The 27,233-nt window shown below is 37.4% G+C and overlaps 1 protein-coding gene across 1 annotated transcript in view; it reads left to right on the top strand.

The window, feature by feature from the left end:
- CYRIB (CYFIP related Rac1 interactor B) overlaps positions 1 to 27,233 on the top strand; it is a gene marked incomplete at its 5' end in the record, with an annotated part of 154,123 nt that overhangs the window by 75,430 nt on the left and 51,460 nt on the right. The window contains one exon of the mRNA XM_079722389.1: positions 25,012 to 25,050. Coding sequence (XP_079578515.1) covers positions 25,012 to 25,050 — 39 coding nt within the window. The remainder of the gene's footprint in view (positions 1 to 25,011; positions 25,051 to 27,233) is intronic.

The raw sequence follows: 27,233 nt of genomic DNA, 5'->3' as shown, positions 1-27,233 counted from the left end.
TTCTTTTTTAGTCTCTGGTATAGGAATATACAAATATGTAATATCCATATGTGTGTGTTTGTCTTTATATAGCTTTATTCCTATTATGATCCTGTATAGCCAGATTATATAATTGATATGGAAGAAGCAGGTGACTGTTTTTTTTTTTTAATCTTAGTAAAGATGCGGGGCTGTTAGCTAATTTGGTCAAACAGATGTACTCCCATGACTCTGAAGTACTGTACAAAAAAAAATAGAAAGTTAAAATCACCTATAGTCCTGATAATGGAGATAAGTGTTACGTGTGCTATTATGATATGCTATTTTAATGTATAATTTCTTTTAACACAGTTTTGTTGTATCGCTGATTTTTAACTTTGGCATCTAGAAGAAACCAATAATTCTGTCAATAAACATAACCATGTGTTAACTTTTTTTCCTGCTATTGTTTTAAAAACAATTTTACTGAAGTATACCTATCATAAAATTCACCCACTTTGTACAATTCTATGATTTTTAGCAAATTTACTGAATTTGAAAATTTACTGAATTTACTGAATCATAATCCAGTTTTGAAACATTACCATCAACCCAATAAGTTCCCTGTTCCCTATTATACTTCATTTTCATCCCTACCCCCAGCCCCAGGTAACCGCTTACAGTAGTTCCCCCTTATCTGTGGTTTCAGCCTGGTCAACCTGGGTCTGAAAATATTCTATGAAAAATTCCAGAAATAAACAATTCATAAGTTTTAAATTGTGTGCTGTTCTGAGTAGCATGATCAAATCTTGTGCCTGTTCCATTCCGTCCTGCCTAGGATGTCAGTCATCCCTTTGTCCAATATATCCTGCTCCTTAGTCACTGAGTAGCCATCTGGGTAATCAGATCGACTGTCATGGTTTCGCAGTGTTTCTGTTCAAGTAACCCTTCTTTAACTTAATAATGGCCCCAACTGCAAGAGTGGTGATGCTAGCAATTTGGATATGCCAAAGGGAAGCTGTTAAGTGCTTCCTTTAAGTGAAAAGGTGAAAGTTTTTGACTTAATAAGGAAAGAAAAAAAGTCGTATTCTGAGGTTGCTAAGACCTAAGGTAGGAGCAAATCTGTTTGTGAAATTGTGAAGAAGGAAAAATAAACTTGTGCTTGTTTTGCTGTCACACCTCAAACTGCAGAAGTTATGGCCACAGTGTATAAGTGCTTAGTTAAGATGGAAAAAGTGTTAAATTTGTACAGTAAGATATTGTGAGACCACATTCACGTAACTTTTATTAAAGCATGTTGTTATGATTGTTTTATTTTATTATTAATTGTTGATAATCTCTTACTGTGCCTAACTTATAAATTAAACTTTATCATAAGTAGGTATGTATAGGGAAAACATATTATATATAGACAATTGAAAATCTGTGTATAACTTTACAGTCTTCCCTCTGTATCTGCAGTTCTGCATTCTCAGGTTCAGCCAACCTCATCATGTAGTACTTACTCTATTGCATATTTATTGAAAAAAAGTCCATGTGTAAGTGGACCTGTGCAGTTCAAACCCATGTTATTCAAGGGTCAAGTGTATACCAATAATTTGTTCCTTTTTATTGCTGAGTAGTATTCCATTATATGGATATACTACATTTTGTTTACCCATTTACCAGTTGATGGACATTTGGATTGTCTCTTTTTAAAAAATATTTATTTATTTATTTGGCTGTGTTGGGTCTTAGTTGCGGTCTTAGTTGTGCCGCGCGGACTTTCTTCTAGTTGTGGCACTCAGGCTTAGTAGCAGCACTCGGGCTCTCTAGTTGTGGCACCCGGGCTCAGTAGTTGCAGCGTGCAGGCTTAGTTGCTGCATTGCATGTGGGATCTTAGTTCCCTGACCAGGGATCAAACCCGTGTCCCCTGAATTGGAAGGTGGATTCTTAACCACTGGACCACCAGGAAAGTCCCTGTTTCTACTTTTTGGCTATTGAGAATTATGCTGCTTTGAACATTTGTGCAACCATATGTTTTCATGTCTTTTGGGTAGATGCCTAGGAATGGAATTGCTGGGTCATGGTAAATTTATGTTTAATTTTTTAAAAACCTGCTGCTGTCCAGACTGTCATATGAGGATTTCAGTTTCTCCAGATCCTCCCACCACTTGTCATTGTCTTTTTGGATTATAACAATTTTATTTTATTTAGTTAGTTAGTTATTTTTATAAATTTATTTATTTTATTTTTGGCTGCGTTGGGTCTTCATTGCTGCGCCTGGCCTTTCTCTAGTTGCGGAGAGCGGGGGCTACTCTTCGTTGTGGTGCACGGGCTTCTCATTGTGGTGGCTTCTCTTGTTGTGGAGTACGGGCTCTAGGCGCGTAGTCTTCAGTAGTTGTGGCACATAGGCTCAGTAGTTGTGGCTCACGGGCTCTAGAGCACAGGCTCAGTAGTTGTGGCGAATGGGCTTAGTTGCTCCACAGCATGTGGGATCTTCCCGGACCAGGGATTGAACCCGTGTCCCCTGCATTGGCAGGCGGATTTTTAACCACCGCGCCACCAGGGAAGTCCCTGGATTATAACAATTTTAGTTGGTGTGAAGTGATATATTACTGTGGTTTGAATTTACATTTCCTTAATGACTAATGACTAATAATGCTGAATACCTTTTAAAGCCATTTTTATATCTTTTTTGGTGAGATGTTTTTCAAATCTTTTGCCCATTTTTTTATTGGGTTGTCTATTTCTGAGTCGTAAGAGTTCTTTTATATAGTCTGGATCCAAGTTCCTTATTAGATACATGATTTGCAAATATTTTCTCCCAGTCAATGGCTTGTCTTTTTATTTTCTTAATGGTCTCTTTTGAGTTGCAAGCTTTTTGAATTCTGATGGAGTCCAGTTTATCTTTTTTTCTTTTGTGTTTAGGATCGTGTTTTTGGTGCTGTGTCCAAGAAATCTTTGCCCAACTCAGGGTCCTGAGATTTACTCCTATGTTTCCTTCTAAAAGTTTTATAGTTTTAGCTCTTCCATTTAGGTCTTTGATCCATTTTAAATTAACTTTTGTATATAGTGTGAGGTAAAATCTAAGTTCATCTTTTTGTATATCAATATCCAGGTGTCTCAGCACCATTTGTTGAAAGAGACTGTCCTTTCCCCTATTGAATTGCCTTGGTATTTTTGATTGATATTGATTGTTGATAATCAGTTGACCATAGATACGTGGGTTTATTTCTGGACTGTCACTTCTGTTTCATTGTCTACATGTCTGTCGTTCTGCCAGTACCATGTACTTTGATTACTGTTGCTTTTCATACCATATTGTAATAATGCAAATAGCATTCTTCTTTTCCTGTAAAAATATGTACTCATATTCATAAAAATTGAAACAATATAGAAAAGTAAAAGAAGCAAAAATCACCATCTAAGTAGTCACTGTTTTGGTGAACATGTTTCTAGACGTCTCTGCCCATATATGCATGTTGTATGAGTGCACACACACCCTCCACAGTTATACATAAAGACACGTCAGTATTTGCCCACACTCCTTGTTCTTGTGTACTTTTTGAGTGAATGCATCTGTTGTCAGCTATAAGAGAGAACTGATTGTTTTTCTTTCTTCGGGTGCTTTTGTAATTCTGTGAGTTTTTACTGACACAAATTTGTGAGAAGAGTGAAGATTCTTTGGACTGAGAACTATGAGTGCTGTTTTCTTGGTAGCATGTTAAATGGAATTTATTTCTCACTTGATCTGCTGAAAGATGGCTTTAAAACAAAATTTTAAATGTGTGCTCTGTGAATGGATGGCAAATTATGTGTGAAACTTTAACAAAATTAATCCCCAAATCCAGTTTTAAACATTTAAAGTTTTGGGACTTCCCTGGTAGTGCAGTGGTTAAGAATCCGCCTGCCAATGCAGGGGACACGGGTTTGAGCCCTGGTCCGGGAAGATCCCACATGCCATGGAGCAACTAAGCCCACGCGCCACAACTACTGAGCCCGCGTGCCACAACTACTGAAGCCTGCGTGCCTAGAGCCCATGCTCCGCAACAAGAGAAGCCACTACAGTGAGAAGCCCGAGCACCGCAACGAAGAGTAGCCTCTGCTCGCTGCAACTAGAGAAAGCCCGCACACAGCAACAAAGACCCAACACAGCCAAAAATAAATGAAATTTTATGAATAATTAAATGAATAACTCATCCATTTAATTATTATTCATAATCATTATAAATGAATAATTTTTGAAAACCCAAACGTTTAAAGTTGACATAAATCTCCTCTTGAGTATTAGATAAACTTTTTGGCAGTTGTGACAATGAGTGTGGAGCCAATAAATATATACGTATGGGTAGTAATAGTTTTATTTGCAATCAGATGGGGACTGATCCCTGCTGCAAGCTTGGTTTTTACCGCGTTATAAAGGAATAGCATATTTGCTCTTTTGTACTTTGTGAATTCAACCTCATTGCCTTGATGAAGCTGGATCCTGAGATACTTTGAGTAGCCATTGTGGAGCTGTGACCAGGCTCATATGAGTGTAGGTCAAATTACATGATCAGAAACTTCTCTGACGTTCACATTTTTCTTGTAGTATGATTTTATATGATGAATACATGGTTTAAAACCACATTTAGAGGTGTAGCAGATATAGGAGACCATGCAGATTATGCTTAATTTAAAAAGATTGAAGTTTAATTTCTGGCAGTGGGGATTTTGACTTTGGGGAGTGACAGAGAGAGACAAGTTTCAGAAAGCCACCTGCCCATTGGTTCAGTGGAAATTTGGTGTTTGAAAATGGCATGCTTAGATTGTGTGGAAAAATGGATTGCTCAATGAAATTATATAAATGAGGTGTTTTCGTTCACGATTTTTAAAAGTTGAAACTTGAAATAGGAAATTTTCAGATGACAAAGGGGCTCTACAGAATGGAAAGCAGTTAGTGGCTGACTCTGGTGGGATTATGGATTTTTCTTCCCACTTTTAGTGGAAGTTTTAGAAAAAGTGTTAAGTATATTCTGTAACAAGACGTTAAAATGGAACTCTCATTCTGAGTTTAGCCCTCGGTCAGTAGATGCTCAATTCTGAGATGAGTTGTAAGAACGCCATTCAGGTCTTGCAAAAGAAAGAGCCAGAAGATGGATCTTGTGACTTCTAACACCTGCCTCATCTGTTGGTATAAAAAGATTCAGGAAGTTGGAAATTAGAAGAGTTTTTGAACTGAGTTGTTGGTGTGCTAGGAGTTTCTTCTAATATCCCTCCCAGTCTGGTGCCCCGCCCCCAAGTACAGGCAGTGACTTGGACAGCTTACTCTGCGACTGGTTCAGTTTTGGGGGACACAGTGGGTTGATGTCTGTCTCACCCATGCCTGGGCGAAGGAGATGTTGTCTGCTCTGGCAGCTCAGGAAAACGAAGACCCTTTGTGGGTTAGTGTTCTTTGGGGCAAGGGGTATGTGTTTCCTGTGGACCTTACGAGGGCCACTAGTGAGAGGAAGCCCATAGGAGCAGGGCGGTATGGGGCGGAGTGGGGAGGAATAAACAGCGGATTCCCAGAGGAGATGCATTGTTCTCCATCAGGGGAATTTCGGTGAGAGATCTCAAAGGGCTGGGGTGGGTGAGAGCTTCCCAGGACCCTGAAAGCAGTTCCTGACAGATGGGCTTTATGCATTTTTGAGCTAAGAGGGTGCCCATGTCCTGCAGCGACGCTTAATTGCCCACCCTGGGTTACTAAGGTGGAACGGAGAGGGGTAAAGCACAGTCCTCTAATACTGCCTAAGCTGCTAGCCTGCCTTAGGCAGAGCTGGCATAGGGGAGAAGCTGTAACCTTGAATGAAAGATTTTGACAGTTATACTAAACTGGATCTATCAATTTGTAAACTCAGATAGTTTTGATAATTTGAAAATGACCAAAGTCATAGGCTTGCCGAAATAAAAGTTCAGGGACATGAACTATCACCAAAGAATAACTTTAAAGGACAGCAGTGAACAAAAAGTTGCTTTATGGTTACATCCCACAGGTTCTGCTTGTTCAGGGTAATGGTTACTATTGTTTTTCTAATAAGAAAAATATCAATGAAAACAAATTTTTACGAGAAGAATGTGCCCATTGAGGCATTTTGTTGTGGATAAAATGACATCAGCTTTGGGACCAGGCAGATCTGTGCTTGAATCACCCCTTGTTAGCACTGACATGAGGTAAGTAAACCAGTTTTTGAGGTTAATTTTCCTCATTTACTTTTTATAAAAAGGGTAACATCACCTGCTTTCTAGTGTTTTACAGAGAGGTTATGGTCTACAGCAAAATGTGTGGCACACAGCAGGTATTCACAAGTACTAATAGCCCTCTTTCCTCATTAAAGCAGATGTTTCCTATAGTTTTAAATGTTCTTACTCCCCTTAACATGTGTTTTACTTCCTCTAAATGTATTTCTTTAAAATACAAAACGGATTAGGGGATTTATAGGACTACAGGATACTACTATCAAGGATGTAAGAAGTGTTAGCTTTTAGTATAGCTAAAAATTCACTTTTGACTTGAATTGTGAAAGGTTTTCAGAAACAATGAAAAGTAGTTTTACTTATGTGTTGGTTTTTAGTGAGGAAGCATGTGAAATACGGGTCTAAAGAAAAGGTAGACCCAGGTGGAGAATCTTTTCATTACTGTTCTTGGAGCAATTTATAAAGCAAAAAGAAGGCATCCTACCCCAGAGAGAACACTTTGTAAAAAACAGTATCATTCTAGTGTTATTTTCTCAAAACATGCTTCAGTGTTTAATTTTTCTGGAAAGCTGTTTTAGTTTTTTATTTGATTGATATAGTTTAAAATGATCTGGGTATTTCATCATCTCTTCTGGATGTTCTCTTACACGTTTTTTAATGTTCAAATTTTATACTTTGGAACTTCAAGTGTTAGTTTTAGTGATACAGTCACCTCTAAATGTCTCAAAAAGCTGATTTATGTCATCTTTAATTTCATAGTATTTTCATACTCTGCACCTGAGTAACATTTGTAACATAGTTAAGTTTTGCTTATTTGTTGGAATGGCTTTAAATCAGGAAGGAAATTATAATTAGCTTTGTATTTGAGCCCAGAATATTCTTTATAATTAATTCAAACATCTTTGGTTGCAACTTGCAGAAATTGACAGGGTAATTTGGATAGAAAAGGAATTTTTTGGGAGGCTGGCAAGAAAGCTCACAAAATCGGTGCAGAGACTAGGAATTCAGGCTCCAGAAACTGAGCAGTAACCAAAGGAGGGCAAGCATCAGGAAAACACAGTCCAGGTTATAGTCTGGTTAGGACACTGGCACTGGTCTTTTGTTGCTGCTACTGTGAATGATTTCTCAAGAACCCCTGGTCTTTGTATCATTTTCTCAAAATAAGAAGTCGTAGGGGTGGAGGTGCAGTATTTGTGGGCTGACCTTCCATGACCTCTACTCTTGTACTCCGTCCACTCTCCATGTATGTTTCATTTGGAGGCCCTTGACCTGGCACATTTAACATGGCCGAAATGGAACGCCTGCTTCTTTTTTGGTAACCTCATACCTGCTCCTTCCAATCCAGGCAGGTTGTCTTAGAAGTTGTTCCATAATTTGGATTTGTCTGTTTTATGTCTCCTTGTAAATAGATTCAGGCTAAACATATTTGACAAGTATTTTACATAGGATATTATTGAGGATGTCCCATTGTATCACATCAGGAGGCATGCAGTGTCTGTCACATTTCTTGTTGATACTAAGTTTGATCCCTCATTTGAGGCGATGCCTGCCAGATTTTTCCCTTGTAAAGGCACGTTTAAAATTTTAGATTTATTTTTAAATTACGTGATTTATTTTAAAAATCATATCTTGTTTATTTTTTCAGTCTGAAATATATAGGTAAAAATTACCGATGATATGAAAGTATTGATAACAGCAGTTGAAGTACTGCAGTGATACATTCCTTTGGTTTGTGGATGTTCATCTGTTAAATCATGTAAACTAAGGTGTTTAAGTCTGTAAAATAAAGATAGCACAATATTAGTTTTTTCTCTACATAGGTTGGAGAAGTTTTAATTTATTGATTTGCCTTCTATTCTTGTGTTTATACTAATGTTTAAGAATAACACTCATACACTATTTTGAGCATGTAGCACAAAGTGGTATGTGTACATGTTGACAGTAATTTCAGGAAATGACAGTCCCTTCTTAGTACATAAGAGGCAGCGTTAGGTAATGTACATATGTATGCCAAAATCTGGAAATACTGATTATTTTCCACTTGTATATCTCTGTAAAACCTCTTAAAGTTAGGAAAAGCAAAATTCCATTAAAGAATTACCAGCTCTTTTGAGAAATTAAATTAACCTATATGATGTGATGCTTTTGTAGTTGTTTTTGTTGATGTTTTGTATCTGTTGAACCCATTAGATGCCATGTGGCTACTCTCATTCTTAAGAAAAAAGCCTGTAGGATATGTAAGGTTGTTTTTAAAGAGGAGAAAATAGACACAGAAAAAAAATCGGTTTTTATCCCAGGATGTGTAGCTTTTTTGGACAGTGTTTTAAAGATAAAGCTTTAACACACACGCGCGCGCACACACGCACACAACACACACACACACACTTTGGTCATTAAAGAATAATTTTTAGAATACTACATGTTTTTTTCCTATTCTTTGTTTATTACAGTTTTATTGAGGAGTGATTGACATACATCACTGCATAAGTTTAAGGCACACAGCATGATGGTTTGATTTCCATATATTGTGAAATGATTACCACGATGAGTACATGTCCTCTCTTGAACGTGTTTCCCCCTTAGTTGGTATATAAGTTCAGGCTTGAGTAGTCAATATCTGGAATTATCTAAACTCTCCAATAAGTAGAAATAAAAGAAAGACAAACATTAAGATTTAAACATGCATAGCAAATGCGATAGTAATTGTTGAAAAAATTGGCGTGGTTTTTGTTGTTTAGTGGGACTGAAAAATCTTACCTGTTGTTCTGTGGAATTTTTTTTTTTAAGATTTTTTTTGATGTGGATCATTTTTAAAGTCTGTTGGATTTGTTACAATAATGCTTCAGTTTTATGTTTTGGTTTTTTGGCCCCGGGGCATATGGGGTCTCAGCTTCCCTATCGAACCCACACCCCCTGCACTGGCAGGTGAAGTCTTAACCACTGGACTGCCGGGGAAGTCCCATGTTCTCTGGAATTCTAGATGTTGCCTCAGTCTCAGTTTAACAAAGCTTTTTCTTAAGGACTTTAGCATTAACCTATTATGTGCCCCTTGTTAGCAACCAGATGGATAGCATTTAAAATGCCCCTTTTAGGAGGAGAGAATATCCTTTTTTTTCCCGGTTAATGGATATGCTCATATAAATACTTTAAAAAATGTTTTACTTAATTTAAAGCATATGAAAAATGTTTTTGGAAGTTGTTAGTGGTGGTGGTGTTTTTAAACATACAAGGCAAATTCAAGGGCCATCACTTCTCTAGCTTTCTCTGACACTGTCCTCTAGGCAGAATTCAATTACTCCTTCATTTGTTTTCCCAAAGCATTTTATCCACAGAACTCTGGTGTAGCATTGTATTACACTGTATTGCAATAATTTGTTTATGTGTCTTCTCATAGACTGTGAGCTTCTGGCGGGCAGGTCTTATATTACTCAGCATTTTATACTCTGCCTTGCATGTGACATCTGGTGTTGGAAGTCCTCTACTAATCTTTGTTGAATTGCCATTAGGAAACAGTTTAGCACATTTTTAAAATAAATTATGTGACAAGGCATTTTTTAATAGTTTTGAAAAATCTGCTATTTGATGACTACTCAGATAATTGTGCAGTAATACTACAAATCAGACATACAGTATCTCTTCAAAGTGGTTATCTATGCTTGTTGCAATTGAATTATTTTGTTAGCCTGGAAAAACCGTTATCCATAAAACCGTGATGCACACCTTAGAGTATTTTATTTAAAGTCTGTTTATTAATTTAAATTTAAATAGGGAACTAACACATTTTTCTAAATTTTATCAGTTAACCCATTATTTTTAAAAAATATTTATTTATTTGGCTGCATCGGGTCTTAGATGTGGCACTCGGGGTCTTTGTTGTGGCGTGCGGGCTCTAGAGGGCACGGGCTTAGTTGCCCCGTGGCATTGGGATCTTAGTTCACTGACCAGGGATCAAACCCGAGTCCCCTGCTTTGGAAGGCAGATTCTTAACCACTGGACCACCAGGGAAGTCCCCTAACCCATTACTTTTTTTTTTTTTTTTTTTTTCCTGTACGCGGGCCTCTCACTGTTGTGGCTTCTCCCATTGCGGAGCACAGGCTCCCGGACGCGCAGGCTCAGTGGCCATGGCTCACGGGCCCAGCCGCTCCGCCGCATGTGGGATCTTCCCGGACCGGGGCACGAACCCGTGTCCCCTGCATCGGCAGGTGGACTCTCAACCACTGCGCCACCAGGGAAGCCCCCCCATTACTTTTTTACTGATCTCTCCTTATCTCTCATTTTCCCAAACAAATCCTTTTAGCAGAATGGCCAGTCTTATGGGGCCATAACTCTAAACAAGTCACATTTATTCTGGTATCCTTAAATCATTTTTCATATTGTTTGCCTAATTAACTCATCCGCTCATCCGGGATAAACACATTGGAGACTACAACGTGTCAGGCATTGTGCTTAGTGCAGGGGATACAGTGACAATGAACAGGCTTTCAGTCCTGGGAAAGAGCCAAACATTTTGTTGAATGAACTGATGTGTTGTGGGGTCCATGAAAAGATTGTTTTTAAAAAAAGAAAAAAATATATATATATTTATTTATTTTGGCTGCGTTGGGTCTTTGTTGCTACACGTGGGCTTTCTCTGGTTGTGGCGAGTGGGGGCTGCTCTGTATTGTGGTGCGTGGGCTTCTCATTGCGGTGGCTTCTCTTGTTGTGGAGCACGTGCTCTAGGTGCGCAGGCTTCAGTAGTTGTGGCTCGCGGGCTCTAGAGCACAGGCTCAGTAGTTGTGGCGCACGGGCTTAGTTGTTCCACGACATGTGGGATCTTCCGACACCAGGGCTCGAACCTGTGTCCCCTGCATTGGCAGGCGGATTCTTAACCACTGTGCCACCAGGGAAGCCCCATGAAAAGATTCTTAAGTATCTTGGAATATACCTTCTCACACTAAATTTTCTCTAAATTTCTATTATAATTGTAGTCTGTAACAGTGATCTAGTATGGACAGAATTGTTAAGGACTTGTTACTTTTTACATATGCAAGTATCATCTCCACAGGAAGTCATAAACCTCTTTCAGGATAAAGATTGGCTTATTTCTTTGTATCTCAAGCACAGCTGGAGATAAGATAAAGATTTTAGTACTGCTTGTTGAATCAACAGACAGAAACTCTGTCACCCTCTGGTGCTGCTTAAACTCTTTGGGCCTTGAAAACTACAAGAATGGTAGTAACGGCACCTATTCAGAGGGAGTGCTGTTGGCCTAATGTGACAGGTTAAGACCTGGAAAAAGATCCAGACAATGGAATAAGTGCCCCTCATATGTTATTTCTGAGTCTCTCAATCTTATGAATAGGTATTATCTTCCTTTCTACAGATGAAGAAGTTGAAGCTTTGGGAGACTTAAGATTCTTGCTTAAAGTTTAAAAGCTAATGTTTTCTTTCTGTCAGATTGTACTACCTACATATGGATCCATATTTTTGTCAGGAAGATGATTAAATATTTGTTTTGGTCATAGAACTCTCTGGAATTAGGAGAGCAGTGTGTGACAACCCAGGCACAGAGCTTCTCTCTGAAGCTCACAGGCCCAATATGGATCAGGTCTGTAATGCTGGCTTGGTTGGTGTCATGCTGCAGTAGCTCAGACTAAATGGTGCACTGACTTATGTTATTTGTAAGCAACACAAATTACCTTTCAATACAACCAGATTTTGCAAGTTACTTCTCTTAATTTTTAATGTTATATTAAGGATTAAGAAACTTTAAGAGTGGCATGTGTACATTTGATTTTATCAGTGGTTCCTAGTTTTATTTTGCATAGATTGGTTTTTTTCATTCTAGTGTATGGAATAAGGCTTTTTAAAAAAGACTGCATAGATGACTCAAAATATAACCATCTGTATTTTGAAATTTGTGATACTACAGTTCAGACCCAGAAGTTTGAGAACATGTTGCACTTAAATATATACTTTTGTAGAGCATTATCTCAATATTTGGCACTTTTGGTATATTGCTGCCAAACACTTATGTTGTGTATTTCCAGCAGTAGGAAAAATGGCTAGAGCAAATTAAGAAGTGGGCTTAGCCTTGGGACTTTGGATTTTCCAACCATGGACTTGTCTGTTTCTGTGACTGTGAAGTGTAATTTTCAGAGGTACTCTGTGGACTGCCACAGTTGTAGAAAGGGACATGAATGGATGGACTTTGTATTCTTTGCTTCCCAAAGAGACCATTTTCCTTTTGTTAATGTAGGTTAGACCTATTAATATTTATGTATTTTTACATAGGTTAGATCTATAATATTTATTGTAATTACAAGTGAGAAATCGCATGCTTCCCTCCCCCCTGCCCCCTGCCCCGTTGTATAGCTTACAATATGGAGTATCATTTTTATGCCTTGGCCAAATTGTCGTACTTTTTTCTAAGTCTGGATCAGCTTCCAACATTTCATCCATTGCCTTCTCAATGTCATGAAACATATCTGTGAGTTCCTTTAATAAGAATTTTTTTGCCAGTGTCACTTCCTCTGAGACATCTTCATCCTTTTCATCATACCCACTTTTCTCACTTATATTGATAAGTTTGCCTCCACGAAGTTCTTCCTCCGACTGCGTATTGGTCTCCCTAGTGGCAGCAGTGTCAATGTTCTTCGCAGTCAGCTGTTTCTTCTATAGCTCCACTTGTGTTCCATTAACATTTGACTTCCAGTATTAACACTTTTGTTCCTTTACTGTAGCTTTATCTTTGTTGGCAAGTTCTCTTGTTTGGTTATCCTTTTTTCTAAAATGTCACATGGGTTTGTCACTGGGAGACAAGGAGGAGACACAACTATATGCTTTGCAGTCTGTGTATGACCTGGATAGCGGATGTTCAGTGACCAATCATTGACCGGCTTTGAGAGAAGTGTTGTGATTGGTCACTAATAATGATGTAAAAGATTGGAGAAAATTATAAAACTAGAAATGTAAAGCATTCTGTATTTTCAGTATCTTCATTTCTCATTACATGTTAAAAAAACAGCCTGATGTTTTAGAAAAAATATATTTATGGGTATCATTTATACAATAAACCATATTTTAAAGTGCTAAGCATATATTCATTTACTCCTCACAATAATCCAATGAAGTAGGTATTACTGTTTGTTATCCCCTCTACAGATGAACAGAGACAGAGAGAGAGTAATTTGTCTGGAGCTTATCCTGACAGTCTGGCTCCAGAGTTCATGCTTTACGTTACATTTTGTAAACCAGCACTAGTTCATAAACTGTTGACAGTCTGCAAAGAATTGGGATTTGAATTTTGCAAGTCTTCTAAAAACTACTTTTTTTTTTTTTTTTTTTTTTTTTTTTTTAGTATTCTAGGGTTTTTTTCCTAGTATATTTAGTATTCGGGTTTTTTTTCTCTTTGGACCATGACGGATGGAAAATTTAAAAACAAAACAGCTGTCCTTCACCCCAGAGAGCTTGAAAAATCTCAGTAGGCTATGCAGGAAATCCCATTCAGTACTCTAGAAGTGATCCGTATTCAAAGAATGTGTCTTGGTCTTCATAAAAGGATTAGCTAATGAATGTGCCATATATATTACATCTATCTATCTACCTCAATCAAGAATTTTGCTGAATTGAACAACTTCTGATTCTGATTATCCTGATGGAGAAAAGAGGGCTTTTACTGTAAACACCTTAGAAAGAGGCAAGGCTTCTCTCAAAAAGTTCTGCTCTTTTGAAACTGGAGCAGATTCCTGAAAGTCAAGGTACTAAATTGTACCATTCACCTTTGTGCTTTGTGTGTAGACTTATGTTCCTTTAACAGTGATAGGAGAAAACATGCTTGTTTGCTGTCACCATAAGCATGACATGCAGATTAAGAATTCACTGACTCATTTTACCTGACCCGTTCTGTAATGTGCTTCAGCACTTCATATATGAAAGATATGTAAGTTATAAATCATTAATAAGCATAAAGTGAAAGTCCATGAACTCACCACTAATTAAGATCTAGGAACCTACTTTGTTGCTTCCCTATACAATTTCCCTGCCTCCCCCTAGAGGAAAATACTCTCCTGAATTTTGTGTTTATCACTTTTATAGATTAAAAAAACCCCACAAATGTCTGCATCTCTAAATAATATGTATTTTAGTTTTGCTGTTTCTTGAGCTATGTAAAAATTGTTATGTAGTCTTCTTGAGACTTTTAATGAATTCATCATTGTTTCTGAAATCATCCTTATCCTTCTAGGTGGCTGTAGCTCCTTTGGGCTGCTCTATACATTTTCATTGTGTGAAAAAGCTACAGTTTATTTATTCTTCTATCAGTGAAAGTTTAGATTGTTTCCAGTGTTTTGGTTTTTTTTTTTTTTTTTTTCCCTCTGTAACAGTGAATGCTGCTTTGAGCATACTTGTACATTTCTCCTGGCATCTATATGCAAGAGTTTCTCTAGGTATATACCTGAGAGTAGAGCTGTTAGATTGTAGAGTATGCAGTGTTCACTTTAACAAGATAATGCCAAATGTTTCCTAAAGTGATTGTAGCAATTTATAATCCCACATACTGGGTATCTAAGAGTACCTATTGATATCCATTTCTGCCAGCACTTAATATTGTTAGAGTTCTTAATTTTTACTAATCTAATGGGTGTAAAATGGTATTTCAAATTGTTTTAGCTGATAAATGTCAAGGCTGAGGATTTGCCTTTTGTGCTTCTTTTTATTGAAATGCCTCTTCATGACTGTGAGCCTTTTTTTCCATTGATTTCTTTGTCTTGTTATGAGTTTAGCAGTTCTTTGTATACTACATACTAATCCTTTCTCTGTTATATACATTGTCAGTATCTTTCTGTAGTTCAGTGGTTTATATATTCAGTTTCTTTAAAGTGTCTTGATAAACAGGTTTTTGATACTAATATAATCAGTTTTATCAGTCTTTTCATTTATGGTTAGTGCTTTTTATATTTCATTTAAATTAAACACCCCTTCCCTACCTTGGGATTGTAAAGAACCATTCCTGTATTTTCTTGTAAAAGTTTGAGTTTTGCCTTTCAAGTTAAAGTCTTTAATCCCGTGAGAATTGGTTTATGTATGGTATAGGATAGGGATTTTATTTTATTTTTTATGTGAATAATCAATTACCCCAGCTCCATTTATGCAACAGTCTCTTTTCCCCAGTGATCTGCAGTGCAGTCCCTTAACATTTACTTTCTCTTCATAAAAGTCTGTATTTGTTCCTGTACCATGCATTCTGCTTTTGGACTGTGTGCTGTCTTTCATTTGCCACTTTGTCTTTATGTTAATACCATTCTGTCTTAATTACTGTTGTTTTATTTATTTTTAATTAATTACTTTTGGCTGTGTTGGGTCTTCGTTGCTACGCGCAGGCTTTCTCTAGTTGTGGCGAGCCGGAGCTACTTTTCATTGTGGTGCGCGGGCTTCTCTCATTGCGGTGGCTTCTCTTGTGCGGAGCATGGGCTCTAGGCACACGGGCTTCAGTAGTTGTGGCACGTGGGCTCAGTAGTTGTGGCTCGTGGGCTCTAGGGCACAGGCTCAGTAGTTGTGGCACACGGGCTTAGTTGCTCCGAGACATGTGGGATCTTCCCGGACCAGGGCTTAAACCTGTGTCCCCTGCATTGGCAGGCGGATTCTTAACCACTGCGCCACCAGGGCAGCCCCTGTTTTATTTTACATGTTGATATCTGATTGGGCAAGTTGTCTTGTTTGATTCCTTGAGTGTTTTGACTGTTCTTTGAGTTTTTGCTTTTTCGCGTAAAGTTTAGAATCAGCTTATAAAATTTTATAAAAGAATACTTTGGGGATTTTGGTTGGAAATGCATTTAATATTTACATGAATTTTAGAGAGAATTGACATTTCTTACAGTATTGAGTCTTCTTACGAACATGTCTTTACATTTATTTATGGCTTTTTATAAGGTTTTATGATTTTTTTCCCTGCATATATTGCAGAACTTTTGTTAGATTTATTCCTAGTTACTGTATCTCTTTTTGCTATTGTAAATTGTGTCTGTGGGGAAAATTCTCTCTTGAGCTTTTTACTGGAAAATAGAAACACAGTTGAGATTTTCATATTGATAATAATATTCAGTTACCTTGCCAAACTCAATCAATGAATTGATTTTTCCTTAAAATTTTTTTGACCCTTAATCTCTTTCTCTTGACATTTAAAGTTGGCTTGAACCTGCAGTACGGTGTTGAATAGAAGTAGTAATAGCAGACATGTTTGTCTCACTTCGATTTTAAAGGGAACGTTTCTAACAGTTCTTCATTAAGAATGATTTAATTTGTTATAGGCTTTTGGTAGAGGTAGATACCTTTTATCCTTTCTATTCTTATTTTGCTAAGTTTTTTTTTAAATTACAAGTAAGTATAGCTCTCATCAGAAGCTCTTTCTGCATCTTTACCTGATCATATGTGAGTTTTTTCCTTTAATTTGTTAATGTGGTAAAAATCAGTTCTAGGTTTTCTGACCCGACTTTGCATTTCTGAGATGAACCAAATTTAGTCATAGTTTGTTTTCTTAAACTTTTTAATTCAGAGTAGGACTAGGAGTGGAGAGAGTGGCAGTGGTGGGAGGGGTGGAGGTGATGAAACCGGGCAAGAAGCTGGAAAAGATAGTCATTTCAGTGCTAATACAGTGACTTATGATGATTTTGGAGCATTATGTTCTTAGGAGGAAGTATAATTAAACAAGTAGGTATTTATTTGATCTTTTCTAAAATTGACCCTAGGGAAAATGATATTTTCCTTACATATAGAATTGTAAATTTTTCCTGTTATTACCTCCCTTCTTATTTACCATTCCTTTAAAATTAAATCCTATGTGTAAATTTTATAAGGGATTTTGAATATATGGAGTAGATTACATGAACAACACTGAAAACTCTTCTCTTTGAAACAAGTATTTGTTTTACAGAATTTGAGTTTATGGGACTGCAAAATAGGGTATGTATTTGTTTTACAGAATATATCTTAAGCCTGTGGAATCTTTAGGTTGGGATGGTTGCAGCACCTGTTGTCCACAAATGCATCTTACAGTATGTTTATTGCCGTATGTTCCAAAACGTACCTGAGGGCTTCCCTGGTGGCGCAGTGGTTGAGAGTCCGCCTGCCGATGCAGGGGACACGGGTTCGTGCCCCGGTCCAGGAAGATCCCACATGCCGCGGAGCGGCTAGGCCCGTGAGCCATGGCCGCTGAGCCTGCGCGTCCGAAGCCTGTGCTCTGCAACAGGAGAGGCCACAATAGTGAGAGGCCTGCGTACCGCAAAAACAAAAACAAACAAAAACAAAAAACAAAACAAAATAAAAACAAAACATACCTGAGTTTAGGTATTAGAGAAATCCCGTTGTAGAAAGTCGAGTAATCAGGGCAAGGCGATGACGGTAGCCAGGAGATCCAGAAGTAAGAAGGTTCTGCATAATGTTCCCAAAGCCTGGTGATCATTTTTATTAAGCCCCTGCCTCAGGGTTTCCAGTTATGCTGCTGTGGGTTGTTTTTTAAGGAATCGTAATTTTACAGAGGAAGTTAGTAGGGAAGTAGTATTTATTTTACAGAAAGTCACATTTACAGAAAGGAATATTGTAACTGTTACTGCTTTAACATTTTCCTGAAAAATAGTTCTCTCACCTATTCCCTGCCTTCCTCCCCATCTTTCCCTTTCCTTCTTCTCTACCTTCCCCCCTCCCTCTCTCGTGACTCTGGGTAAGCTGCTTCACCCTTTAAAGCCTCATCAAGGAAAAGAAGGTAATAATTTTAATCTCATTAGATTGTTAGTCTTCAATGAAATAAATCATGCCAAGTGCTTAGCATAGTGTCTCAAACACCGTAAGTACATATGAAATGGCAGCCTAGTAGACAGAAAGATAATATTTAAAGACCGTATCTAACTTTATCATATACATTTATATTGAGTGTCTGATCTAGGAAGTTGAAACTTGACAGTGATCCTCTTAAAAATAAGTAAGGCCTTGATAGAAAAATGAGAAAGGGTTAGTTTTACAAATGCAGAGGAAAAACTACTATATTAGTAGTTCAATAAAAGCAGTGTGGAAGAAGGCACCATATTGTATGTGTATGTGTACAAGCACACATACAGGCACACTTTTTTTTTTTTTTTTTTTTTTTGGCAGTATGTGGGCCTCTCACTGTTGTGGCCTCTCCCATTGCGGAGCACAGGCTCCAGACGCGCAGGCTCAGCGGCCATGGCTCACGGGCCCAGCCGCTCCGCGGCATGTGGGATCTTCCCGGACCGGGGCACGAACCCGTGTCCCCTGCATCGGCAGGTGGACTCTCAACTACTGCGCCACCAGGGAAGCCCCACAGGCACACTTTTTAAACAATGAAGCTCCTGTCCAGGATGCATGGTTCTGATGACAGTATAGATTGGAACACACCTTTGTAAAGCAATTTGGCATTAGGTGTCAAGACCTCTACGTATCTTAATTTAAACTTATTTCAACCAAGATTTGTGTTGGTCATAGCCAGGATAATTATTCACATTATTCTCTGCACAAAGGGGCCACATCTATATATCAGGCACAACACAGAAATGTCACTTCTGAGGTCATGGGTGGGTTATGGATCAAGGCCTTCTGGCCACACTTTGGAGCAGCGGTTGCCTGGTATATAGATGCACAACAGCACCTGTGGCGTGTCTGGACTCCGGAGTGCTCATACTCACGGCCACACTGGTGTGTACAACAGTGTCTTGTCTGGATTCAATTCCAGGTATCCCTTGAGATTGTTTTTTCACTTACCTGCCCTTTTAGGGGATGATCCTCAAACTCCCACCTCCCTACCCCTACCACCCCCTCTGACAGGAACTAATGTCGTAGTCTCTTCTGAGAAATTTGGGGCAGGCGTGTCTGGCACTGGCTTAGGCATATTGTGCCTTGATGTCCAGGGGTTATTTTTGTGAGTACGCAAGAGCGTGACTCATGGGTAGGGATACGTGTGTGCACAGCCAGACCTGTTGCTTGCTGGGGCTCTGGAACCCCAACCCTGGCACAGCTACCTTGTGTAGTTGTTCAAGTTGTACAATAAAATACCAGTTCATAACATGAGAATGGGATAGCTTTTGCTAATCTGCACAAAGTCTTTATGTACTTTTGGAGGCCCTGGATATAGCATGTACAGTAGTAGGAAAGTGTTTGAAAAAATGTGATATACCCATATGATAGGATGGGATGTAATGATTTGGGAAGAATTTTTAATGATGTGAAAACGGTGCTTATGATATGAATGATAAAAAACAGGACACATACAAAGAAAATGGTGTTCAATTGTGTACAGATATGCATAGAAGAAGCATTAGAAGGGAATGAAATAAATTGTTACAAGTAGTTAGCTTTGGTTGTGGGATTACAGGTAGTGATATTTTTTCTTTCTATTTTCCCTATGTATTTTGTTTAGTGAGCATGTGTTGCTCTTATAGTAAAAGGGAAAATGAAAATTATAAGAAGTTTTTAGAACCTACAAAAATAAAGTCATGTTCTGAAGACCTGCAGCTGTCTATTCAACTGTTACTTGTAAATTTACTTCTTCCTGGAGATAATACTTCTTTAGACTCATGAGAAATGTCTATAGTTTATACCTTTGGGAGCATGAGTTTACAACAGAGTTTAAGAATTTACTGATAGTGCCAATTTAAGATGTGAAAATATACTTGATATTTAAGTTATGTAGTATCAAAGGATTATATAGTTAAATAAGGTATTAATTATTACATAATATCAAGGTTGATGATATATATTATATATACCTTGATAATTTATCAATATAGAAAATGTAGTTCTTGGTATAGCACGGAGTGGGGCCCTTAATGTAACCTTCACACTTTCTTCTGATGAAACCAGCTTTGTGGTAGTAATTATGGTGTAGAATGACATAGAAGCCTGAGATTTGTATTCATGTATTTGAGTTCTGCTGTGTCTTAGACATGGATACTTTTAAGTATAGTATACTTGAGACAGAATGTCAAAATAGATATGTATATATTGTTGTAATTTTAATATTAAATGAGAAAAATAGTGATTATGTTCAACAAAACTGTCATTTCCATTAATCTTCACACAATCTTTAAGATTATTTTTGCTATTTTACAGATAAATGAAACTGATGCTCAGATAACATTTTACAAATAACCTAATAATTTAAATAAGTGGAAACTCAGCCCAGGTTTATCTCATTCCAGAATCAGTGTTATAAACCACTTTGCTTATATTTCCTTTTTATTATTAGGGAATATACATTTTTTTTCATATATGTGTTTACTGTTTTGCTTTCTCATACAAATTACCATGATAATCTTTTCCCCTCTTGATGTGATTTTGTGTATATTTACATGAACTATTAAAACATTTTAGATTTCCTTTATTTAAAATTTTTATATGATTGATTCTCTCTTTCCACTTTAAATTTCTTATAGTGCTTCAAGTTACTCGTCTAAAGATAAGTAAGGTATTCTTTTCTATTTTTTGAGATTTAGCTTTAAGAAATTAAACTCTTCTCTATCTAGAATATGTAGGCTGAGAAGGTTGTGTCTTAGTTTTCCATGGAATTATGTCAGCACAATTTATTAAATAACGTTTTCTTTCTTCATTGCCCTGTGATGACTACTTTATACATTCCTCACATGGAATGTTCTCTTTGTACTTTTTACCTTCTTGTCCAGATGCTATTCATTCTTCAAAATCTACTTCAGCTGCCAGAGCTCCATAGCTTCATAAAATCTTTTCTAATACCTGATTTCCTAGCTGGAATTTTGTAATTGCCACGGCACTGTATGTAGCTGTTTCTCGTGCTACTCATTTTTACCGTGAACATTTTAATTGCTATAGTAAGACTAGACATTTTTAGAGAGCACAGTCAGTCTTTTTCATCATAGTATCTCGTAGGGTATCTATTTTGGTGCTGTATACATATATAGACTTTCTGATAAATATTTGGTGGTGTTTTTTTGTTTTACATTTATATACAGTTGGGCCTATTCTGATGTCTGTTCTCTTCCCCTCAATATATATCTATACCAGTTCCACAAAGTTTTAATGAGTAGGATGAGTCCATCTCTCCTGTTCTTCTGTCTTTCAAAAAATATTATAGATTTACATGTTTCTTTTTTCTCAAATAGATATAGAATAACCTTTTCAAGTTCTCAAATTTAAAACTTAATCAGATATTTGTTGGAATTATGTAATAATGGACTTTTGTAGTATTGTCTGATCTGCAAACACGGTCAATAGGCCCTTTATTTCAAGTGCTCTTTTCTGTTTCTAAGATGGCTTTTTAAATTGCTTTGTGTATGTTAAGGGGAGCTGAAACAAATTGAATTCAGTTAGATTTTATCATGTACCCAAATGAAGGAGGAATGCAATCTAGGTTGAGAAGGTTGTATCTCATTTTTTCATGGGATTATTTCAACACCATTTATTTAATGCAGTTAGATTTATTTACCATCATTCAAAATATTGGAAAGCTGTAAATGTGGCTGACAGTGCTCTGAAGTCATAACTCTTATGTTTTGCTGGAGGCAGAGAAATTTTAACACTTGAGGAACCTCTAGGTTTAAAGATTTTAGATGCTTGGATTATCTGATTTACATATTATCTAATATTCATTACTTAGGACCTGACATTTGATTTCTAAGGGTGAAAAGTTACAAGTGTTTTATTATTTCTTGATTTATTAAAAATTAGACAGAATCAATGGAGCTTTTTCCCTGTGGTTTTATGTAAGTGGCACTGGTTTTTCTCCTGTGGTTTATGCAAGTGGCCAGCCAAGCCACCACTTGTTTTATTTCTGGGTGGCTGCATTGGGTCTTAGGGAAGGAAGTTTTCCTTTGGCAGAAAAAGCAAAAATGTGTTTATTCATTCCATTTGTAGTAGCATTGATCCAAGAGGAGCTTTTGAGGAAAACCAGAGCGGTTAGGCTTTTAACATAAATATCTCCGATTCATCTCCTAACTTATAGAGGAAAGTAAAAGATTAAGGATTAATACTATATCAATTATAGACAATACAGAGTTCTAGAGCAGAAGTTGTAAACTGATGGTTCATCAACCAAATATAGCCCTCAGACTGTTTCTTCTGCCTACTGAGTGTTTCCAAAACTTATTTAATTACTTTATAACATCTAAAAATTGTTTTATATGAGTACTTTGCATTGGATCGATCACCTGTATTTTCAGCCTGGCATGTTAATAGCTGTGGCACTCTGTAGATATTAAGCCATCCTTAGCACTTCTAACATGGTCTCAGCATCTAACTTTGCAGTGCCTGTTCTAGAGGCGCTTGAGTACAGAAGTAATAGTAGATCTAATACTGCTAATGCCGCTGAACCTTCAACATTGAGTAAACAGGAGATAGAATAGTAGCCATGAAGATTTTAGGTGGTGAGAGTTTGAGTTGAATATGGGATGTGTGAGAAAGAGTAGTTGCAGAGGAATCCAAGGTTTTTACCTGAGCAACTGTAAGGACAGAAGTGCCATCAACTGAGATGAGGGAGACTGCAGGTAGGTTGGATTTGGGGAGTGAGATGAGGAGTTCAGTTTTGAACATGTTAAGTTGGAGGTCTCTGTTAAAACATCCTAGTGGAGATATTGAGTAGGCAGTGCTATGAGAGTGCGGAGATGGAGAGAAATGTCTGGATTGGATAAATAAGTTTGAGCTATATAGATGATCCAGAAAGTCAGAGACGGGGTGAGGTCACAAAGAGAGTGGAGAACCTGGGACTGAGCCCTGGGACATGTCAGCATTCAGGGATTTTAGAGAAGAGAAGTTCAGCAAATGAGATGAAGAAGGAGTGTCCAGCAAGGTGGGACAGAAAGGAAGGAGGTGTGGTATCCTGAAGGTCAAGTGTCTCGACCTGGCGTCACCGCCAAAGCAGAGCCTGAGACAGGGACTTTTTAGGCAGGTGATTTATTTGGGGAAATATTAACAAGAAACAGAAGTTGGAGAACTAGGGCAAGTGAAACAGAGAAGGAAAGTCAATCTAAGGGTGTATTATTGACCTGGTCACTTCTGTGAGCAGCTGGGGCTTGATCCTTAGGAAGCCCTCAGAAGACATGAAGTATATGCCTTTTGGTGGGAAGAAGAGGGTATTTATCTACCAGACCTCATCCCCCCATTGGTTAGGGGTTGCCCGGGGTGTTGGTATTAACGCCTTCATGCTTCCAGGTTCATTATGACTCAGGATGGCCGAAGAGTTCCATTAGGTATCTCTTATTGCAAAGCCTTTGAGCGGGAAGTGAGCCCTACCAGTGCAGCAAGCAGCCAAGGGGAGGTGCCTCAGCTGGAGTGCAGATGTGAGGCAGAGCGTGAGAGGTGTCCCCTACAGCCCTCCCTCTTGTACCCTCCATTGAGTGCTTGCCCTTCACTGCGAAGCTTTCAAGGTGGTGGCTGGCCACAGTCTCTACCTCAGACTTATAGCAGGAGGGTTAGTGGAATAACGTTCATTATTTCAGTCCACTGCTTATTCTAGATTTTCCTCACCTTCAGCCAGCACTTCAACAGGCTGATCCATTCTCCGGGTAGAGTGACCCAGATTTTCTTCCCCGAGGGATCAGTGCCTGTAGTGACTTTATCCTCGTCGGGCCATAGTTGCTGCAGCTGCCCATTTACAGTTATCCCTGGGCATGGCAGCCTCAGTCGAATCCCCTAGGTTCGCGATACCCTCTCTCCTGTGTCTGTTGTGTAGCAGCAGCCATAAGTCCTCGTGGGTTGTCAGGGTCAGTCTACAGGAACCCCCCTGCCCCGCGCTGCCACATCCCCTCATTCCTCTCCCGTTTGATTATTGCTTTGGAATTCTTCCTGTAGCTCCTGACCGAAGCGCCTTCCCTTCTCCCGCAGAATCAGAATTTTTAACCCAGTGGAGCCTAAGGTTGCCAGTCTACTTTTCATCTTTTGGTTCCTGGACTCATGTTTGTTTTTTGTTTTTTGTTTTTAATCTGTCAGGGACACAGTGCCACATTTTGGCCTTGGGAAGACTGTGTCAGATCACTTACCCGCTTTGGATGACAGTGCCCAGTTCCCTCAAGATGTTACCAGTCTTTTATACATAGAAATTTTTGTTATATTTGTTAATCCAGGACTCTTGGGTTATATAAGATAAGTAATTAGGGGAAGAAAATTTCACATAAAGGTAATTAGTTACATTAGTCAAATGTATCTCCTCACTCTGTGAATTAAGCTAGTTTGTTATCTGGCTTTGTTCTTAGTTGCAAAGTTAGAATAAACTCATTCTGAAAATTTCATTTCACCTAAAATTGTTTAATAAGGCTTTGAAAAAGTAAAACCAGTCCTAGAGAGGACTTTGTGGTTCAGTGAGTTTTGCCAATGTGCCTCTGGCTTATAATAGATTATTGTCATGGAATATAAGAATCTTAGTGCCTGTAATAAAACTGATTTTTTAATACATTGAAACTGAACTTAAACTGTGATAAGAATATAGAAATATGCCTCTTTTGATAATTTTACAATAATAAAGAGGAATTACTAATTTTTTCTCTTGGTATGTGAATAAAGAAGAATTACTAAATTTTTTTCTCTTGTTATCTCCTGCTTCATAAGCTATGATGAGAACTGTATACTTTTCTTGGTACACCTGCTTGTCTTTTAATATCTTGAGGGTGACAACTAGGTTGTTGTTTCACCTATTGGTATTTCTCAGGGCTTAAGATAATGCCTTACTCTTAGTAAGTCCTCCATAAATAGTTGTTGAGTTAATCCAAGGGGAGAAATATATGGCTCATGCATGTGGTATGTGATCGCATTGATGATCTTTGTTGTTAGTTTTCATAAAATTAAAACTTGTTTTAAATTATAATAATGTTTTAGACTTTCTTCCTTTTTTCTTTCTTTAAACAGATAGAGGGACAAGAACAGAATCACCAGCACTGGCTGAAGGTAAATATGTCTTTCGGGGGAATGATTATTCAAATACAAAGGAAAAGTTATGATTTAAATAAAAAACTACATTGACTAAACATAATTTAAGGAAAATGTTCTGTATATAATATTGAACTGCTAAAAATGTCTGTAGGAAATACCCTATATTGTTTAGTTTCTGGCTTAGAATGGGAAGTAATATAGATTAATTAGAAGTTTTTTTTGCAGCTTCCTTTCAATAGGAGAGGTATGTGTTTTTCTTTGAATTCCTTTTTAAGTCATTTTAGCTGTCACCAGTATAGTTGATCAAAAAATGTCTAAGCCATAATTCTAGTAGTTAAAAATAAAATGTATATATATATTTGAAAGCTAGCTAGAAGGAAAGACACTTCTACCTATAATGGATTTTGGTCCTTTTATAAAGTCTTGAAAGTAAAGAACACAACCACAACAAAAAAATAATTACCGTTAAAGGGTCCTGAGTACCTAACCATTTATAATTCTGTAATTGTTTTAATTATAACAAGTTAATAGGTATTTGAAAATGTAACTTTTCTATAGACATACTTTGTGTTCTTCAAGTGAAAATGATCAGCTTAAAGTCTCTGTTCTTTCTAATTATGAACAGATATTTGTATTTCAAAACTTGCCTGTCATTTTATTAGAACTGATGTGACAGTTATCATAGTAGTCCTTTGGAATTGTAATCATCTCACCTACTCTCTGTGTTACAGTGCAGGAGTTCTCAACCATTTTTTCCATGAATTCTAATAATCATGATTTTATGAAGTAAAATGCATAGAATTAAAAAGGAAACCAGTTAGTATTGAAATGTAGTTAACAAATATTAAAAATGCAAATTTTTGTTAGAGTATTATATATGCTTCTCACATTAGAGAATAAGCTTTAGTGACAATTCTGCTAAGTACTGTAATTTTAAATAATGATGAGTTTGCAGTAATTATAATGTAATGTGAAAATACCTGTGATGTTTATTAATGACAAATTCATAGATATTTCTATTCCTACTGTGGTTTGTTACCTATAATCTTAATTGAAGGAATTGCTAAGTCTCACGTAGAGGTTAGTAAGAAGTTTCCCATCCAGATTCAGCAGATCACTGAATTCTCTCTCTGAACCTCAGATTAAGAACTCCTATTAGTGAAAAGTCAGCTAGACCTTTCTTTCTCCATCATATTTGAGTAAGTGTAGTTTTTTACGTTCTGTATAACTAATCTTAAAGAAGTAGAGTTATACATCCATTCCTTAAGAAATATTCTAACCGAAATAGCTTTGAAGAAACTTCTGTTTGCTGATCAATAATCAGAGAAACAACAGCATATTCTGTAGAAAAGGGAACAGAAGATAAGCGTGAAGCCCTGGAGAGTGCTTGCCTTCAAAGACCTCACATTCTTGTTCAGGAAACATGAAATAAACATGTAGAAAGTAACATATCAGTTTGAGATGCTAAAAGTTTAACAAGAGAAATGTCATAATTGTCATAGGAAGGATGCAAATAGTAAGTGCTCTGATGCTTGTGTTATGGAAGCACAAAACAAGGTCAAGACTTGTAAGAAGTCACCAAGTGTCTTCCATTTACTTCAGGAGTATGAACTATACATGAGAATATGCCAACCTAAGCCAGGAAGAGCCTGGAATGGTGTCACTAAATTTGAATGTCCAACACCTTTGTAGCTGACTACTAATAAAGGGAATGGCAGGTGTGTTGAAGTTTGGTTGATGACAAAAATAGCCCTAATATTTGTTTTGAAGAGGACATGGAAGGGGTACCTGGCTTTCATGGTGTTTGTTTGGGTTTTTTGGTTTTGTTCCTTTTTTTTGGTTGTGGTCCTTGATTCTTTCTATCAGTGTGATCTGACTCTGATGCCATATTCTAAAGATGTTCTTAAAAGCTGCACTGTCAGCGTCATTGGAATAAGCCCCACTTTTAAAAAACTAATTTGCTGCTTTTGCCCAAGTCACCAAGTTTCTCTAGTCCTCAGTTCCCTTCTTTTATGAATTTAAAGAATTAAGCTACATGATTTCAAGTCATTTCATGAACCTTATATTCTGGCCTCAGATTTTCTATCCCTTGTCATTCCCTTCATTTCCTTCCTTTCTCTTCTCCTTTCTCCCTCCCAGCAACTGTAGACATATGGTAAAAATATTCAAAGTAGTTAAGTCATTTGACCTTGGATTTA

This window comes from Hyperoodon ampullatus (genome assembly GCF_949752795.1).
Source record: "Hyperoodon ampullatus genome assembly, chromosome: 17".
In the NCBI taxonomy this organism is placed as follows: Eukaryota; Metazoa; Chordata; class Mammalia; order Artiodactyla; family Ziphiidae; genus Hyperoodon; species Hyperoodon ampullatus.
Note: the sequence above shows the minus strand (reverse complement) of the source record. Positions and strands in the feature narration are given on the sequence as shown.